Source organism: Tachypleus tridentatus, chromosome 9 (assembly GCF_004210375.1).
Source record: "Tachypleus tridentatus isolate NWPU-2018 chromosome 9, ASM421037v1, whole genome shotgun sequence".
Classification (NCBI taxonomy): domain Eukaryota; kingdom Metazoa; phylum Arthropoda; class Merostomata; order Xiphosura; family Limulidae; genus Tachypleus; species Tachypleus tridentatus.
In genome coordinates, this window is record NC_134833.1 from 160124727 (window position 1) to 160146156 (window position 21430).

Consider the following 21430-nt stretch of genomic DNA (forward strand, 5'->3'; position numbering starts at 1 on the left):
TGGCCTACCACTCTCACCAACCATAGACTTGTGCTAATGCAGTTAGACCACATCAACTTCAAATGCACTCCTTAACAACATGATGGATTACATAGTAGCCCATGAACATTACTTAACACAACCAAAGAGGAGATACATTCACTCAATTTGAACAACTCAGATCTTCTCTCACTCAATGACTATATCATGCTGAAAAGACAGGACTTTCTACCAAAGGTAACTAAGTATATAAGCTCTTACATGTTAACATATTAACATACACAGAAACCTAAACTACAAAGATTTGAGTTACTTGGACTATGCAGCAAATTAGACATAGATGTCATAAGCTTAAATACATGATTTAAGTGTCTCCAATCATTTCTGCTTATCCAATTAACATGTTATCAAAATGCAGTGGTCCAGGTAAAAATGATGTAGCATTACCGTATTAAAATGATTTAAAAGCAACTTTACCAAACAACCCAAAATTCAATAACAACAGTTAATGTATTTTATGTAATATTTCCCATCCATTGCTCATTAAGGAAGTTTTGTATCCCCTCTTACCACTCTGACAGAGCATGCATGAAGTCAGTGATTATTGAATATTCAACCCTTTCAAACAATGAATTTTAGTAATCTACACTCTAAACATCTAAAATGTAGTTGTCTTTTTACCAATTATGGTGGAGGTATCTTACGACAGTTCACAGAAAATAATGAACAACCATGACGTGACATATCCATATGGATATAAAACATCTTTGACTTAACAACAGTCACAGATCCATTAATGTCTCATGTATCCAATTTCAAACTTCATGATAATATGATGGAATCTCAACCCTGTTTTGATTAACCTCTTTACAACCATTAAAGACAGAGCTGCTAATTACCTGTTAACCCCAGTTTTTACATTCATCTAAATCAAATGTGAAATTTGTAAAACTACTGTTATCAAATTCTCACCAGAGATGCATGGCTACTCCAGATGAAATAAATAAGTCCTCCCAACCACTGAAACAATTTCCACTGATATAAAAACATGAAATAAACTTTGGTATATCTTCAATTGTGGAAATTAACTACAGAAAATTCAGTCTTGTCACCAACAGATGCCAACTGTACCGTTTATTCCTCACTACATGATAGTCACCAACAGATGTCAACTGTACCGTTTATTCCTCACTACATGATACTGTCACCAACAGATGTCAACTGTACCGTTTATTCCTCACTACATGATAATCACCAACAGATGTCAACTGTACCGTTTATTCCTCACTACATGATAGTCACCAACAGATGTCAACTGTACCGTTTATTCCTCACTACATGATAGTCACCAACAGATGTCAACTGTACCGTTTATTCCTCACTACATGATAGTCACCAACAGATGTCAACTGTACTGTTTATTCCTCACTACATGACAGTCACCAACAGATGTCAACTGTACCGTTTATTCCTCACTACATGATAGTCACCAACAGATGTCAACTGTACTGTTTATTCCTCACTACATGATAGTCACCAACAGATGTCAACTGTACAGTTTATTCCTCACTACATGATAGTCACCAACAGATGTCAACTGTACTGTTTATTCCTCACTACATGATAGTCACCAACAGATGTCAACTGTACTGTTTATTCCTCACTACATGACAGTCACCAACAGATGTCAACTGTACTGTTTATTCCTCACTACATGATATATTTCTCAAGCTGCTCATAAATGGCAAACACAGCTTGATCAAAAATTAAGCAACAACAGGATAAACTTTCTGCTCTTCAGAAGATGAAGTACAACCCAACCATTCACTTTCTCACACAAATTCAAATCAGTGTGCTGCACATCTCAATTTAACCATAATGTTGAGTACAACAATGTGATTGTCATAACTGGCAAGGAAGGAGCCAAACGTTTTGCAACTTGTAAAAAAGTTCTAGCTACCAGTGATGAGCAACACTGATGATGACTTCCCTAAAGTTAACACCCAGATTGGAAATAATAATAATGAATAACCTAATATTTCCAGTTTCAGTTAATAATATCAACTTTCATCTGCTTTTGTTCAAGATATTTGCACAAGACTCATAACCAGAACAAAAATCAAAATCAATGCTAAACAACTGAGAACCACAGCTCTGAGTGATGGTATCAAAAAACCTCATTCCCAAGAATAACTCCAGATGTGTTATTATGAATCTCTTGGTGCTGTTTAACCTGTGGTATTTTATCAAGCTACTACCCCTATTTAGAAAATCAGCTGTAATTTTCCAAAGGAAGCTTGGGATTCAATAACCATAACAATATATTATACTGTATTTATGACAAAACTGTTAGCACTGCCTGCAACCTTCCTTAATTTTGAACTACTGACCACGCGGGCAGCAGCCAGTCAGCAACACCATACTATCCACACAAAGAAAATGGATGTCATTTTTATATCCAAGGAATTAAAGGCAAGAGAAGACTCTAGTGGTATCACATGGAATAAAACCCAGCTCACAAGCTCTGAAATACAGAGCTCTACTACAGAGTCAATTCACGACTCCCAAGAAACTGGAAGAAAAGTTGACATAAAAAAATTAATATTATAAGGTATTTAAACTGTATAGTGTTTGAACGTTTGTTAATAACAACTTAAGAACATAGGAAACAGAGGTACGAAGAATAGTACTGATCAAAAAAATACTGAGTTAACTCCAAAGAGAGTTAAGAGTTTACATATAGATGAATGATTTAATGAAATTCAAACTGGTAACATTAATGAATATATTAAAACAGACATTTAAAATACAAATTTATATATATATGTAGTAGAAACAGTAAACAAATTTCAAGTAGAATTATTTCTTGTATTTATATTTTTAGAAAATCTATATTTCTTTAAAATAACATCTTATATAATTTCCTTAATTTTCACAGCTAATGCAAGTTCCATAAATTCTGGATAAATACGTAGTGTTAACTACAACAAGAATACCTACCAAAATAGATCACTTTTAGTGACTGATATAAGCTATTTATTTGTATATATTATTACTCATGTAGATGTTTGCTAATATTAATTTAAAACATTATAACCACATCTGATACACTAATCTGTTGTTCGATAATGCTATACCTAACACACATTGTCCCTAATTGTCTTTCAATTTATTTACTCAATATATACTGTTATTCTAACAAGTCACTTGTATAATTCATGTGAATCCTTTCACTAAAGACTTGTAAAACATAGTTAATTTAATATTTCTCCGACTACAGCTTTATGTTCCAGTTCTAACAATTTAGTGGCCAAATTATGTAACATCCATCACAACAGCTGCAAACAATTTTAATAATAACAAACACAAACTAATAAGAAATAGTCTTAAGTATGTGTGACAGGTCAACTACAAAGATAAATAATCTGTTTATTTCTAATTACCCACTTTGTCTTAATACGGACCATTCACTCCACTGTTTTATATGTAGTTTACAAACTATGATAATAGTTTTCATTTATTTTAACTAAAATAATGACAATGTAAGATAGTCCAGATCTGTTAACATACATTACAAATCCACGTAAAATTTACTTTTTAAATAACTATTACATAATTACTGAAGAAACATTAACTTTCAACAAAGTATATAGAAATCTATGAATAACTGAAGTTCATTACACATTTTAGTATCAGCAGAACTTTGTAGACATTTTACAGCACAATAAGACTGTCTTCTGTATTTTACTTCTCCTTGTTTTAAAGTAAACATACTTTACTAATATTAGTCTAATTAGGCTAAATGTATTCCATAGTACTTTTTACTTTTTCATAAATGTTGACTCACTGTTTAGGTTTTTATCTGTAAAATATAAAAATAAAAACTCAGAATAAAAACGTGACATACAACTAGGCCTGGATATGACATAACTCAGAAAAAAACGTGACATACAACTAGGCCTAAATATGACATTAAACACAGTTTTCAAAACTTAGACATTTTATAAAACTCAAGTAATTTTCCAGTTTCATTCTGTAAGTCTTCAAATGTTCAATTTTTTGTTGGTGTGATAAATGTAAAAAACTTTTGTCCACTAAAATTTCTATCCAGTTGAGCTGAAGATAAAATTTTATTATAGCTACTAAAACCTTTGTTTCCTGGAACACTGTTAAGCCAGAATATCCTGTAAAAATTCAGTGATGTTGAATATAAATTAACAAAGGAAAATAATATTTAAATAGAACAGAGAATCAATTCAAGTCAGTTAGTTTTAAACAAGGTTTAAAGACTCACAATAATTTTAGAAACATAATAAAACAGAGAAAATGAAATAAAACCACTAGTTTTAAGTAATATTTTTGTTGGATTTCAAAATTAGATAAATTGTTTTAACATCTTATCAATTTTTATACATCTTACATCAAAACACTGAAGATTCAATTCATAATGTTTTTATGAACTATAACTACTGTTTAAGAAATTTTACTTCAAGATAAAGAGATATTAAGGATATTGTAATTTTGATGTTAATAAACATTTAAACAAACTATCACATGCAAATATATTTTAGAACACACAAAACAAGTCAGTCTTCTAAATTTTCACAGTACAAAGACTTGGTCACAATGGGTTACTCTGCTGTGTGCCCGTTGAAAGGACTGTACTCAAATTTTAATTAAAAAAACCAGGCTTATAAATTAGCAGGTTACAAAACCTCCAGTTCATGAGCAGAATATATATAGACATTAGTTTTATTTGTAAAGACAAAAATAGAAAAGACTTTTTACAAATGTCAGATATAAATATCTATAAAAACAAATATTCAAAATAAAAGTTTCCTTTAAGTTTAATTTCGTATCTCCAGTTCGGATTAATTTTTATTTTACATCACTGTTTCATCTTGTAAATATTGAAAGCACAAACAATTCTTTAATGCCATATCAGTTCTTTAAATGTCTTAAGTTAATATCAAGTACCAGTACGTTTTATTTTGCTTTCGTTATTTCAATAACCATAAAACTTAAAATTATACGATGACTCTAAAAATAAAAATAAAAAATCATTTAAGTTACACCAACAATCGTGAATTAGAAGAAAAAAAGTGCAAAACATTTTCTTTAAATTTAAATATAATAAATTTAACTTTTCACAAACAAAAACTTAAAATAATTTTATTTTATTCATCTATTAATATTGAATTACTTTAATTATAAAAAATATTCTGCATAATTACCTGATGTTAGCGAATTACTTTTATCCAGTGCTTCACAAATTTCAAAACATTCATCAAGTTTCCGTGTAATCCAGTTGATATTTCCACTCGATTTCCACAGAAAAGTATTCTCGGTTAAAGCCTGAATAAAATTTTCGACATTACTAATTTGTACCGATAAAATTTTTCTCCTGACCACGACCAAGTATACACTGAAAAAAATTGAAGTTCTACCATCCCTGAAATACTTTTATCAATATATTGACTTGTGCAGTCAGTTTTCTATCACGACCAACGATGAAATATATCAAAACACAGGAAAGGTCCAGATTTAACTTATCTTGGATGGTTTAAATGATGACCAATATAATAACTGGTAAACTTTGAGTGATTTTGTTAGCATTTTTATCATTAGTTTATTCTATAATTATCGTTTAACTATTAAGCTCATTTGAGATCCTTATGCCAGAGTTCTGTACAGAGATGTAATTTTTTATTACATTGTACTGTTGTGGTTAATGTTTTTCTTATTATCTTTACTATTTAATAAACTTGTACAGTTAATGCTTGAAACTGGCATTACTTGGTGAAACTACATAATTAGAATTAATGAAAACAAAGACAAGTTCATGTTTCAAAAATAATTAATTTATCACTACTATGGTTTCACAACATGTTTGTTAAATGTACAATTGTCTTTGTTTTTCTTGATTAATTCTTTTATATCTTCTTAGATGCCATTTATTTTAAAGGTGGCATCTCTGTAAGGAACTCTCTCTCTCTCTCTCTGCTGGTTTTTGTCATTCTAATTAAACTACTTACATGGGTGATCCAATTTCTGAATTATGAATATTACTTTTGCTTGACCAACATTTTACTTGATATTACAAAAGCATTTGACTCTGGTTTGAGTGTGTATACCTATAAACAAATGCTTTAAAAGCTACTATCTCGATGATGGTATTTTTTAATTTCAGTCCCACAACAAATTTGTGACGTCATGTCAAAACAAACACACAAAATGTAAATAAAAGGGTTAATAGTAATGGTAAAACCTGGGATTAATAACACTGACCTGTGATGGTTTAGTCTTGAAATCTGTATCTGTTTTACAGTAATTCCTATACATTGAATCCAACCAAATATGATATCTATTTTTCTCCATCACACACAGAATTATCACAAAACATCATAATACGACATATAAAAGAAAGTTCATAACATCTACTTTGAGACTAAAAAAATGTAATTCCATAAAACACAAATGAGGGTGTACATTCATTTGATGTAAATATTTTTACCCCTTATTCACTTTGTTTGTACTTTTTGTTAAACATCAAAAATGGTCATTGTAATAGACAAAATAATTTTATCTAAGTAATTTCTATCTTTCTTCCCAATTCATAAAAAAATTCCCACATGATTGAAAAATGTATATTTTCAAAACCTGCACAGCTTAATTATGGAAAAATCTACCACTAAAACCAAAACAACTTTTATGAAGTTCAAGTTTATATGCCTTTGTTACTGGATTAATGGCAAACAGGAATGGTTGGCATCTCTTTTAATCTTTAATATTTGTTAAAGAAACAAGACAAAGCCTTCTACTTATTATCTTTGTAAGCTTAATATTCTTCTTAGGCCAAACTATTCTTTGTTTCAGGGAGTTTGCCATCTACAGATTTTATTGTTTAATATGAATCAACATTCAGAGGAAACAATTAACATCACTGAGATTCTGAATTTAAATTTCATATCATATAAAAATTCCTGTATTACTAAACTTATTTTTCAAGACAAAGCATCATTTATATTTACTTCCTAATTTTTGTGGCAGTTACGAGGTCTGTCAAATTGACCAAATCTGTAAAGAGATTCAATAGTAAAAACAGATAAAATATAAAGTTTTTTTCTTAAAAAACATTTGATAACCATCTGGAAGTTATAAAGATTTTGGATGTGAAATATGAAAAAAAAATTTGCATGTTGCATAGCTAACATTTGAAAAGAAAAACACAACAAAACAATACATAAAAAATCTTAAATCTTAATCATAAAAAACTTGACATTGTGTATGAAAGCATTGTAGCATTTACTAATAAGCTGCAAACTTTTATTTACTAATTTAATAATTATAGCATGAACTCTACAATAAGTACAAAATGGTTACAAGACAAGAAATGATTTTGATAATTATAGCATGAACTCTACAATAAGTACAAAATGGTTAAAAGACCAGTCCCAGGAAATGATTTTGATAATTATAGCATGAACTCTACAATTAGTACAAAATGGTTACAAGACCAATCCCAGGAAATGATTTTGATAATTATAGCATGAACTCTACAATAAGTACAAAATGGTTACAAGACCAGTCCCAGGAAATGATTTTGGTAATTATAGCATGAACTCTACAATAAGTACAAAATGGTTACAAGACAAGAAATGATTTTGCACTGCAAGCAATAAAAGAAATAAAAAATACAATACTTATTGTGTTTTAATTTTATTGTAATAATTATTAAAAAACATGATTAATTATCTAAGAATGAGGGACAAATTCTTTTATTTGTGTTTAACTTCAATGGATCAAGCTTGTCACCTATGATGGACACTTTGTTTACCTGAATGGAAGCTAACATACACAACAGATTAACCAGCCACATCAGAGAACTCTGTGGTTTAGGTATTGCTATCTTCAATTTTGAACTGCAGATAAGAGGGAAGGTAGCGAGTCAGTAGTTTTTGCTTGCCCAAAGCAGCTATTCTTGCTGATTAGACTGCACATGTAAAATTTGTTTTACACCTCAAAATCCCAGACCCTAGCACACAAACTACTTGTTCAAGCTCAGACTTAAAGTTAGAGATTTTACCAGCTGATGGTTTTTAATATAAATTCATCTTTAAACAGAATTTTATTTTATGACTGGACATGTCTAACCTAATACGACAATGACAATCATTATATGTGTGGAAATTACAGATGCAATATACAAGATCAAATAGAAAAGATTACCTTTATTTGTTGTAAAAAGTAAGTGCGAAGGTACAGAGGCTCTGCGAAAATGTTGATCTCTTCTTGTTCGAACAACATACGTAGCCTACAAGGTGGTTAAAAGGCATTAGAAATTTGCACTTACCTCTAAATGCATACAGTACAAACAACTATACACACATATAAATGTTAAATTTTTGTTTTAATTTTTTATTTTAATCCTATAATAAATATAAAACTAGCCATATAAATACAGTTCGGAAAGTGACTGTGCAGTTTTGTCTGTTAATAAATATACAACTAGCCATATGAATACAGGTCGGAAAGTCACTGTGCAGTTTTGTCTGTTAATAAATATAAAACTAGCCATATAAATACAGTTCGGAAAGTCACTGTGCAGTTTTGTCCGTTAATAAATATAAAACTAGCCATATGAATACAGGTCGGAAAGTCACTGTGCAGTTTTGTCTGTTAATAAATATAAAACTAGCCATATGAATACAGGTCAGAAAGTCACTGTGCAGTTTTGTCTGTTAATAAATATAAAACTAGCCATATGAATACAGTTTGGAAAGTCACTGTGTAGTTCTGTCTGTTAATAAATATAAAACTAGCCATGTAAATACAGGTCGGAAAGTCACTGTGCAGTTTTGTCTGTTAATGAATATAAAACTAGCCATATGAATACAGTTCGGAAAGTCACTGTGCAGTTTTGTCCTGTTAATGAATATAAAACTAGCCATATGAATACAGTTCGGAAAGTCACTGTGCAGTTTTGTCTGTTAATAAATATAAAACTAGCCATATAAATACAGGTCGGAAAGTCACTGTGTAGTTTTGTCTGTTAATAAATATAAAACTAGCCATATGAATACAGGTCGGAAAGTCACTGTGCAGTTTTGTCTGTTAATAAATATAAAACTAGCCATATAAATACAGGTCGGAAAGTCACTGTGCAGTTTTGTCTGTTAATGAATATAAAACTAGCCATATGAATACAGTTCGGAAAGTCACTGTGCAGTTTTGTCTGTTAATAAATATAAAACTAGCCATATAAATACAGTTCGGAAAGTCACTGTGTAGTTTTGTCTGTTAATAAATATAAAACTAGCCATATAAATACAGGTCGGAAAGTCACTGTGCAGTTTTGTCTGTTAATGAATATAAAACTAGCCATATAAATACAGGTCGGAAAGTCACTGTGCAGTTTTGTCTGTTAATAAATATAAAACTAGCCATATGAATACAGGTCGGAAAGTCACTGTGCAGTTTTGTCTGTTAATGAATATAAAACTAGCCATATAAATACAGGTCGGAAAGTCACTGTGCAGTTTTGTCTGTTAATGAATATAAAACTAGCCATATGAATACAGGTCGGAAAGTCACTGTGCAGTTTTGTCTGTTAATAAATATAAAACTAGCCATATGAATACAGTTCGGAAAGTCACTGTGCAGTTTTGTCTGTTAATAAATATAAAACTAGCCATATGAATACAGGTCGGAAAGTCACTGTGCAGTTTTGTCTGTTAATAAATATAAAACTAGCCATATAAATACAGGGTGTTTGTTAATGAAAGAATCAAAGTCACTGTGTAGTTTTGTCTGTTAATAAATATAAAACTAGCCATATAAATACAGGGTGTTTGGAAAGTCACTGTGCAGTTTTGTCTGTTAATAAATATAAAACTAGCCATATAAATACAGGGTGTTTGGAAAGTCACTGTGTAGTTTTGTCTGTTAATAAATATAAAACTAGCCATATAAATACAGGTTGGAAAGTCACTGTGCAGTTTTGTCTGTTAATAAATATAAAATAAGATATTTATTTTTTAAGTAGGTAAATTAACAGAACTTATTTCAGAAGAAACCTACAATATATAAAAATTAATAAGTTACTGATGATTACTGCAAAACAGATAAAGTAACAGCAACACAATATTTTTAAATTTAATATCTGCACTGAAACCATTTCATTTGAAAGCATGAAAGATAATTTAGAATTCTATTTATAATTTATGAATGAAATGTAGAAAAAAGAATGGTTTAGGAAAAACAATTTAATTAAAACAAAATAATAATAAAACACAAAATCTATAGCAATAGATAAACGTAGTTATGGATTAAATAAATATACCTTCTACTTGTCAATATGTTAAACATAAAATGAACTGTAGGTAAATCTTATTGATCCAAACATATTTATATACTAGTAGTTATGGATTACTGACTGATGTTAAACATAAAATGAACTGTAGATAAATCTTATTGATCCAAACATATTTATAAAGTAGTAGTTATGGATTACTGACTGATGTTAAACATAAAATGAGCTGTAGATAAATCTTATTGATCCAAACATGTTTATAAAGTAGTAGTTATGGATTACTGACTGATGATAAACATAAAATGAACTGTAGGTAAATCTTATTGATCCAAACATGTTTATAAAGTAGTAGTTATGGATTACTGACTGATGTTAAACATAAAATGAACTGTAGGTAAATCTTATTGATCCAAACATATTTATATAGTAGTAGTTATGGATTACTGGCTGATGTTAAACATAGAATGAATTGTAGATAAATCTTATTGATCCAAACATATTTATAAAGTAGTAGTTATGGATTACTGACTGATGTTAAACATAAAATGAACTGTAGATAAATCTTATTGATCCAAACATGTTTATAAGTAGTAGTAGTTATGGATTACTGACTGTAGATGATCCAAACATATTTATAAGTAGTAGTTATGGATTACTGACTGATGTTAAACTGTAGATAAATCTTATTGATCCAAACATGTTTATAAAGTAGTAGTTATGGATTACTGACTGATGTTAAACATAAAATGAACTGTAGATAAATCTTATTGATCCAAACATGTTTATAAAGTAGTAGTTATGGATTACTGACTGATGTTAAACATAAAATGAACTGTAGATAAATCTTATTGATCCCAACATATTTATAAGTAGTAGTTATGGATTACTGACTGATGTTAAACATAAAATGAACTGTAGGTAAATCTTATTGATCCAAACATATTTATAAGTAGTAGTTATGGATTACTGACTGATGTTAAACATAAAATGAACTGTAGGTAAATCTTATTGATCCAAACATATTTATAAGTAGTAGTTATGGATTACTGACTGATGTTAAACATAAAATGAACTGTAGATAAATCTTATTGATCCAAACATATTTATGAAGTAGTAGTTATGGATTACTGACTGATGTTAAACATAAAATGAACTGTAGATAAATCTTATTGATCCAAACATATTTATAAAGTAGTAGTTATGGATTACTGACTGATGTTAAACATAAAATGAACTGTAGGTAAATCTTATTGATCCAAACATATTTATATAGTAGTAGTTATGGATTACTGACTGATGAATGTTAGGGTGAAAACTAATGTCGCTAGTAAACAAAAAACTACCATATCTTAGAGTTTACTCACTGATTGTGTTATTCTATCATAAGTTACAACTTCTACAGTAAGGAAGATAACATTAAAAACTCATACAATGTTTCAGTCACTGGATCAATTATTCTGTAAAACCTTATATACTTGAGAATGATCAAACTGTTGTAATTGTCTTAAAAATATGTTCTTTACATTGAAATCTGCAGCTTGTAATATAATAATAAAGAACTGTGTGTACATTAATGTTGTCAGTCCAGTACTTAACACAATATTAAACAAATTTCATAATCCACGTACAAAATTTGTCAATACCTTCACATCAGTATTGTTTCATCCAAACTAATGACTTCTTTATAGAATACAAATACACAGCAGTTTCTTGCATAAATAAATACAATGATTTAATGTTCTGGAGTACTGTGACACAAACCACTCTGATATCTGTAATAGTTTATTTGTAAATCACCAATTATATATATATCTATAAAAAAAAACTCTCATAAAACCAGCACCCACTGAAGGTGCAGGAGTTTTGTGGTCAGTGATAATCACCTCATTTCCTGTTCTGAGCCCCTACTTGACTTTTGTGTAATGTTGTATGGATTACTAAATCATGAATCTATGAAGTGTTGGTTATAAGAAGTAGCCATTTGGATCTAGAATATGAATATATGGATTACTGATTACATTTCCTATGGGAAAGATATGCACACATGAAAAATCATTTAGAGGGACAATGTCCAGCCTAGAAACATTTCACTGTGTAACACATGGAACTTGGTGTAAACACTAGAGCTGATCATACAGACAAACGTTTTATCTAATCTACAGCAGTACAAGTTCACATCACAATGGATTTTCTAATTTAACAGTTATCACAAGCAAAATGTATGTTAGAATAAACAAAATTAAACAATAAAACAGTTCACACCTATTACAACGATGATCTTGCAACACTTGAGGGAGAGCTGGCTCACTGTGGGTCTGTTTCCATAAAAATTCCAAATAATTTGGAGATTGCCCTGTGTTCTTGTTCATCCACTCTAAAAGGTACTGATGGTGAAATGAGAAAGACTTCAGTAATGAAAGTTGTTAAAACAACAGAAGTGTAAAACACTCAGTGCTGAAAATTACCAATTTTTAAGTTAGATAATCAAAATAATACCCAATTTACTCTCTTGCAATACTATTAAATAGTATAACATACCTAAAACTCTCTTCTACTTGTAACAAAAACATTTGGACTATTGATTACACACAGAAAATAAATTTATCATACAGAGTGATGTGCACACTACATGATGAAACTGATTCACACAACCTCAGTATGATTAACTAACGTAGCAGTACCTTTAAACCCTGATGTTTTCTTACCTTGATTCCAATGCTGCTGTGAGTCTTCAGTTGCTGTATTACAAATAAAGAAAACAAACTCTGTGATAGCCTTCAGATAGATATATTGTAATGGATTTACTGTTATACATTTATTTTACTATCTATGTTAGTTTCAAGTTAATATATACATTTAGAAATGAATGTGATGTATATTGTTAAATGTGTATTTCAAAGTCCTGCCTGTTCTATAAATTTGTAGAGAATTCTTGAGAATAAGAATCAACAATATATTTTTCACAGAAACACTAACATATCTTTGAATATTGTTGAGCTTTCAAGAATCTCGCCTTATGAGTATATAAAAGTAAGCTATCACAACACACACAGAAACAGTTTAATATTGTTGGTTCACTACAGTCAGTATGCTAACAAACCTTGAAAGCTATAATTGTGATAAGTAATTATTAATCAGAAAACTACATATATTCGATCAGGATCACTAACAGATTTCAAACATTACAAACCATTTAATTTCAGTGATAACAACTCTGGACATCAGTATTTTTATGACGACATTAGACACCTCTATTTGAGAAAAGTCAACTTGTACACAGTGTAAGGCTAGCCATTAAACAAAGTGTAATAATGCGAACATAGAATTTGCTTCTCATGAACAGCTAATAAAATATTAAGTTCCTGGCAAGACAGATGACTCAGCATTGTTTGCAAGTTTGTAATACTTTGCTATATAAATTATTATTTATAATAACCATTATTATAAATTGTATTGTTGTTTGTATATTAAAACATTCATGTTAAGAAAGAAAACTGTGTGTCGATCTTGTAACCCAATATCATAAATTTGGTACACCTGTATTCAATTAACTTCTAAATTAATATTCATGGTCATTTGAAATTGTAATACATTAACATGTGTAACATAATAAATCACTAACTTGTCTGAAATAAATTATGTTACGTAACATAACAGCACTCATTTCTGGCTCTTTCTACACCACTATTATCAAGCTGACAGGGCAGTTCTTTTATTAAACTACAATACCTTGTTAACTCCAGTACAGATCCAAAACCAACAAGTGTCACACTAACTAATAACAACATGGTAACAAACCTAAACAGCTATCTTTCCATAACAGGAAACTAAATCTTCACAGTGAAGTCAATGAAGATGTGACCATATAAACTTTCAGAGTCCTCGACACAGGATGCAAGTCTGTTCATTAGTTTTCATTGAATTTTTGTCAAGTTACTTGAGGGTCAAACCATTCTTAAAATTGAATTGACAGACTAGAGGGAAGAAGTTAATACCACCCACTGCTAACTCTTGAGCTACTCTTCACAATCAAATAGTGGGATTGACCATAACATTATAATAACCCTACAGCTGTGGTAGTGAGTCAAGTGCCTTAGCAACTAGATCATACCAGGGACCAGATCCAGACACTGTCCTCCCCATGTCACCTTCATGTTTGTGCCAAATTTGGTGATAATCATGTGAGTTGTGCTTCAGTTACAACTGGACTCACACCCACAAACTTCTGGTTAAATATGCACATTTATACATATAATATTCTAAAAAAATATTATTATTGACAAATCTTATTTCAAATATCATTGATTAGATAAATTTGATTTCGGAAAACATAAAAGTTAAAATGTAAACAATGCGTCTTAAATCTAAGCAAACAAGCCGAGAAACTACTGAGAATAGATGATGACATCTCTTAAAATATACATCAACAACTTAAGATTCCTTTAGTGTCATCTCTAATGTAATACATTGATACATTTTATTAAGCCTACTCTCCAACAGTATGTTATTACCTGACCATGAAGTGTGTCACATAAACATGAAGTAAAGAGGGCTGCTTCTTTACGAACATCACCAGATTCTTCTTGTAGTAGTATCAGTATTCCCTCACATAAGCTGATGAAATATATCAGATAGTTGTCTTAAGTGGACCAAAACAAATGGTGTTAAACTACAGCTCTCGAGCAACTAGTTGAATTCACAATCAAGTATTTAGTTTATTACAAAGCTATTCTGTTTTATAGTCTTAGTTCTAAATCAATACAAATTCTTAACACAGTAGAATATGCCTCATTAGTTTCATATGATGTAGAATCTTTATTTGCAAGTGTGCCAACAGAAGTGTAAAGTTGATTTGAAAACAAGTTACTGGCCAATAAACGTTTTTCACATCTATGAGTATATGACATTATACATTTAATAAAGATAAGTCTAACTAATAGTTATTTTAAAATGGTTAATAGAATTTACAAACAAAAAAGATTGGTCTATGAAGTCACCTTTATCACTCCTGTTAGCAGAAATTTTCACGTCTGATGTCAAAACTCGAGTGCTAGATACATCAGTGAAAAAAGCATGAAGCATATAAGCACAGTAATAACACGTTGATTTCCAGAAACATCCGAGTTATGTCTACCCTACAATAAATTTCACTTCAAAAATTGAAGAGGGACTGGACAAGCAAGTAATAATCTGAAGCTAGAAATTAAAGAACACAGAAATTATGTTGACAAATTAAAGAGTAATGCCCATGGCAGAACATGTGGCAACTTCTTCATGTGTTACTGATTGGTCAATAAATGAATTAAATATCCACGGATCATTATAAGCTGCTAAAAACAAAATGTTTTTGAATAAAGATTTAGGTTCTTGTGTCATGGAAGTAAATTTCTGGAAATCAGTTTTGTAAAATGCACAACTGTATTATACATAAACTGTACACATGTATTTACTTGGGTATATACATTAAATTTTGTCTTTCTTGTATATTGAAGACGATGGACTATGTTCCACCAAAACAAACAGCTTTTTCAAGTTTTATTTTGCTTTTAACTTCATATAATAAATTACTGTGCACTTTAAAATGTTGGATTCATCAACTGATCTTATTAATTCCTTGCATAAGAAATGTCAATCTAATATACTGAGACTTGAATTTTATTTGTAGTTAATATCACCAAACAATTGGAGAATAAACCATCTCCAAATGATTTTAAATTTCCAATGCGTTTCCAATGAAATAATGTTAACTTCATGACCAAAAAGTTAGTGGTCTGAGAACTAAATATACAGTAGGGAAACCCCTATACTCTACTGATATGGAAACAGATCTATATTCAAACCAACAAGTTTGAAATCAATTAATTATCATTATATCCATACACAAAATGTCATAAAGTAATAACTGTGTATTCATCATGCTTTTAACACTTCTGAATTTTATTCAGTTGACAGGACTTTTAGATGTCATTAATTAAAATGTTACTACATATCTAGTGTTCTGTATGCAAAAAAAGGGATAACTAAACATCCAGGATTCATGAAACTAATTATTATAGTTTACATTATTAAATACTCAAGCAGTCTTCCTGAGTCCGTGACCATTTGTTACAACCTACACAAGGCTAAGATACTTAAACATTACTTATTAAATACTGAAATAGCCTTGTTCGGTCAATGACCATTTGGTACAACATACATAAGATGAAGATACAGTAAAACCTGTCTAAGGTGGAATTACATGGGACCGAGTAAAATGTCCGACTCAAGCAGGATTTCTGGCTTTGACAGTGAACATGCATTTCCTTAATTTTATATAATTTTTGAGTGGAACATTATATTTGCTTGACTCAAGGGAAGTAAGAATAAAGTTATTTTACTGTTTATGTTATATTTATTAGAATAAGAACAAAAATAAACATTCAAAACATACATAAGTACACAAAATATTATATGAAATTTATTTGAAGAAAGTGTCCAGTTTCAACTGTTTTGTTTTTTTTAATGGACTTTCACATGCAGTTTCAAGAGAACACCAAGTCTACGACCTTTTCATGAAGTTCATTTTCCCTCTTCATTTTTACATACAAATTGATAGTGTTAATATAAATTAACACTTGCTATGAAGTAGGAATTTCTGTTTCCTCACTGCCTTTTCCAGTTTGTTCATCTCATGAATCTCTCACACTGTTACCATCTTGTGATTCTGTTAAAGATTTTAAATCAATTTCATCAGTTTCTGTTAAAATATTCGTGTCAACATTCACAGAATCATCTGTATCAATCTTCTCAATCAGATTTTGGGATTTCACTAGAATCGTGAAAACAAACAACGTCTACACAACCTCTGCCATTACCAAGAATAAATCCACAGTTTCAAAAGCACTTTCTTACGCATTCATCTCTTATGCATTTGATTGAATAACTTAAAAATGCAATTGCATCTAACACATCAATTTTCATGGTCATTTCAGAAGCTCTCTTACAGTCATCCATGTTTGTAAGAATATGCTAAAGCATCAGTTTTCTGTATCTCAATTTCATACACTATATAATTCCATTATTTAGTGGCTGTAGAACTGATGTTGTACATGGAGATAGAAAGATTAAACAAACAATTGAAAGTTGAACTGTTCGGTGACAAGTTGTATTATCTAGGAAAAGTAGAATATTCCTATTTTCTTGTTCCATTCTTTTGTTTACTTTGTTCAAACATTTCTCAAATATAGCACTTGTTATCCATGCTTTATTATTCACTTTCTATTCCACAGGAAGTTGATTCTTTAAATTTTTGAAACAGCACAGATTTTCACTTTTATCTATTACCCATGGTTTCTTTAGTTTTACATCAGTATGGTCAATTGTTTTTTTGAATAGTAACCTCTGGAATAATGACAGCAGAAAAAATAACAGAATATATTTAACCAATACTTACTGTAACAAAATGTCAGATAATTTATTAATATTTAAACAAATTATTAATTAAACCAGAATTTATTAATATTTAAAGAAATTATTAATTAAATAAATTAATATTTAATCAAAAACATTTTTCCCCTTTAATCAGGTTCTAATCCTACTTGTTGGTAGATGAGGTAGGTGAAAGACAGTTTTCCGTCCGCGTTATGCAGGTTCCACCATATAGAGAGCGTTTTATAAGAGAAATCTTAAGATAATGTTGATATTTACAGTTTGTACAGGTTTCTGTCCTATGCAGTTTCCAGCTCAGACAGGTTTTACTGTATTAAATCATTACTTATGAAGTACTGAAATAACCTTGTTGGGTCCATGACCATTTGGTAAAAGCCACAGAAGATAAAGTTATCTTACTTAATAAGTACTTGGAGAGCCCTGTTGTTTTTCTTGCTAACAGTGACCAGGTGTTGCATGACCAGAACACCAGCATGGTGAAGACAGACAGCTGCTGTATGTCTTGTATCTTCAGAATGTACAGGTTGACAAGACAAACATATTAAAGATGCCCACTTTATCACAACCTCAAGATCCAAGCTGAAATATCAGAATGTTATGTTAATTACATGTCTGTATACCAGTTAACTCCTGAATAGAGAAAATATAAATATTTTGCTGACAACTGATAACACTGCACAACAAAGTTTTTGCTTCTTGAACACTGTTGGGTGTTCCTTACAGATTTTTGGCTGCTGATCATGAAAATCACATCCAAATATGCCTATCATGTACCGTTTCATTGAAATCTTCAGTTTCATCAGGACATTGCTACAATGGAAAAACAATATCAGAGCAATTGGAATACGTCAATGCTTGCTGACTACTGTTGGACACTGCAACGTGATGCACCGGACATTGGATACAAATGAAAATCAGGAGCAAAACACTTTTAATTATGTTGAACTTAATAGTGTATTAGAAACATAAACGAAATTAAATACGTTATTGACGGTAAACAGTTAACTGTCTATTTCTCAGAGTTCCTTCGTGATGAAGCAAAACCAAAACTATATTTGTGCATACCCACCACCAGGTACCTGTCACAATCAGCAAAAACTTTTCAAAAAAATTGTTGTGGAGTGTAATTAGTTTTAAGTCATTGCACAATAAACATCAAGTTTCAAACACCTGACTAACTGACAGTAGTTTTTTTATTGTAGTAAATTCTGAGCCTTTAATACTAACCTCTCTTAAAACATAACTCTAAGAATAAAAACCAAATTAATTATAGTTCTTTCTACTGTAATATTTGTTTACCATTTAGTTACAGTAAAAATCCAACAATGTTTTTATTTAACAAAAAATAAACCTTCAAATGTCACAATCTGACTTTCAAAAGGAAGATATATTGACTTCAATCAGTGATCTTGCTAAACAAAAATAATTAGGAAGAAATTACTCAACTTTGCTTTAGTTCTACAGAATTATCACTCAGCTTGTAACTGTCATAACATTTTGACACACAAACCCTGTTTTAACAATCCTTTAAAGTATCAGAAATTAATTTGAACTTAAAATTAAAATAAAAGTTAAACCATCAACTTTGAATTAGTTCTTTAGAATTACCTCTCAGGTTGGAATTGTAATAAAAGCTTCAATCGTAGGGACATTAACTCCAAGCTGGCAGCACAAACACTTGTTCCATAACACCCAGTGACTGCCCTGTTTAAAAACAAATCAATCTGCTTGTTCTCTACTAATTGCTTTCTGAAATTCCAAATGCCCAAAGTACCACACATGATATTGATGAGGTTCAAAACTCTCACTACCATGCTAGGATGGGTTTGTGTTACATACCATGTAAGTGTTTCCTGGAAAAGACAAATACATATAAACTTGAACAGGTGTACAAATACAAAATCAACAAAAATGAATCTTTATTTGTATGGGTATTTTTATTTAAAAAATATAAAAGTTATTCATGTATTGTTTGTCATTTCTCAATTTAAAAATATGATAAGAAAGGTCTACTCAAGTACTGTACATGTGAAACACCACGACCCCCAGGTCTACTCAAGTACTGTACATGTGAAACACCACCACCACCCCCAGGTCTACTCAAGTAATGTACATGTGAAACACCACCACCACCCCCAGGTCTACTCAAGTACTGTACATGTGAAACACCACCACCACCCCCAGGTCTACTCAAGTACTGTACATGTGAACCACCACCCCCAAGTCTACTCAAGTACTGTACATGTGAACCACCACCAACACCACCACCATCACCAGGTCTACTCAAGTACTGTACATGTGAAACACCCCCACCACCCCCACCCCCAGATCTACTCAAGTACTGTACATGTGAAACACTACTATCACCCCCAGGTCTACTCAAGTACTGTACATGTGAAACACCACCATCACCCCCAGGTCTACTCAAGTACTGTACATGTGAAACACCACCACCACCATCCCCAGGTCTACTCAAGTACTGTACATGTGAAACACCACCACCACCACCACCAGGTCTACTCAAGTACTGTACATGTGAAACACCACCACCACCACCACCATCCCCAGGTCTACTCAAGTACTGTACATGTGAAACACCACCACCACCACCACCCCCAAAAAGAAAGCTACCATGGGTTGTAATGAGGATTGTGTACAAATACAACAAAGTCATGTAAATTTCAACCAATACAGTTTATTCAGTGGTTCATCTCCCACTGGAGAAACCCATGACAAACACGTCTGAAGAGTTTTGCAATGTCCATGGAACAGAATATCTGCAGGTTTTTACACATTTTACATGGAAAATTTGCTCGAAGACCTCACTTGTTGAATGAAATACATATTGCACCTTCAACAGCACCAGAAAACATGCTTAACCTATTAGTCATTAATGAGTTAGAGGTATTACATTTAAAATCATGACCGTTCATATTAACTCTATGATTAGGGGTGGTCTATTAAGTTTAAAATTACCATAATTTTCTTCCAAGTGTAAATAGATATTAACTTCTGCTGATCTCCATCAACAGCACTTTGTTGTTTTAGTATCTCATCCAGGAAATCCAGGCAACATGTAAGACAATCTTCATTTATAATATTTCTGGCTACTTCTTCTGACACAACAATGTCAAGTTCTTCAGGTTTGGTGTTTTTCAAACTGTGTTCCAGCTTAGCTCTACACCACAAAGAATATCCGGGCTAAGAAGAGATATACATGACAAAGAAACTATAAACATCCTTCACTATTTGAAACAAGAATGGTATCTAAAGATTAGCAACATTGAAAATCTTTCTACACCAAGAGTTAAATAACAGTGTGTATGGTCAGAGATAACTAAAGTGATTATAATTCACTGAAATGGATAAAAATTAACTTTTGCTACTTATTTAGCAAGTTATTAAACTTAAATAAGCCTACATTAAAATCAGTAAGTTCTGCATACAAGATGCAACATTCTGTTGACATCAAACATTTCAAGTGAAAAATGTCACATGGTCGGCCATACTGACTAAGCCCAGTTGAAACCAATATAAACTAAACACTGATTGCTATTATAGTAAATCAATCCTTTAAAAATAGCTAAACTGGGACATAGTTAAATAATAAAAGCATTGATACAACTTTCAAAAAAAAAACTGAACTTTTACATTCAAGAAACACGTGATGTAGCGGTAACTATACAAGGAACACATGATGTAGCAGTAACT

The 21430-nt window shown here is 30.9% G+C and overlaps 1 protein-coding gene across 1 annotated transcript in view; it reads right to left on the bottom strand.

Annotated features, from left to right (window-relative positions):
• Positions 1 to 2750: 2750 nt before the first annotated feature.
• LOC143226813 (tRNA (32-2'-O)-methyltransferase regulator THADA-like) overlaps positions 2751 to 21430 on the bottom strand; it is a 70675-nt gene continuing 51995 nt past the window's right edge. The window contains exons 19-27 of the mRNA XM_076458252.1: positions 20696 to 20920; positions 19328 to 19572; positions 18119 to 18298; positions 14803 to 14905; positions 12997 to 13029; positions 12554 to 12675; positions 8209 to 8293; positions 5214 to 5334; positions 2751 to 4163 (exon numbers count right to left, since the gene is read on the bottom strand). Of these exons, the coding sequence (XP_076314367.1) occupies positions 3952 to 4163; positions 5214 to 5334; positions 8209 to 8293; positions 12554 to 12675; positions 12997 to 13029; positions 14803 to 14905; positions 18119 to 18298; positions 19328 to 19572; positions 20696 to 20920 (1326 nt within the window). The 3' untranslated portion in view covers positions 2751 to 3951. The remainder of the gene's footprint in view (positions 4164 to 5213; positions 5335 to 8208; positions 8294 to 12553; positions 12676 to 12996; positions 13030 to 14802; positions 14906 to 18118; positions 18299 to 19327; positions 19573 to 20695; positions 20921 to 21430) is intronic.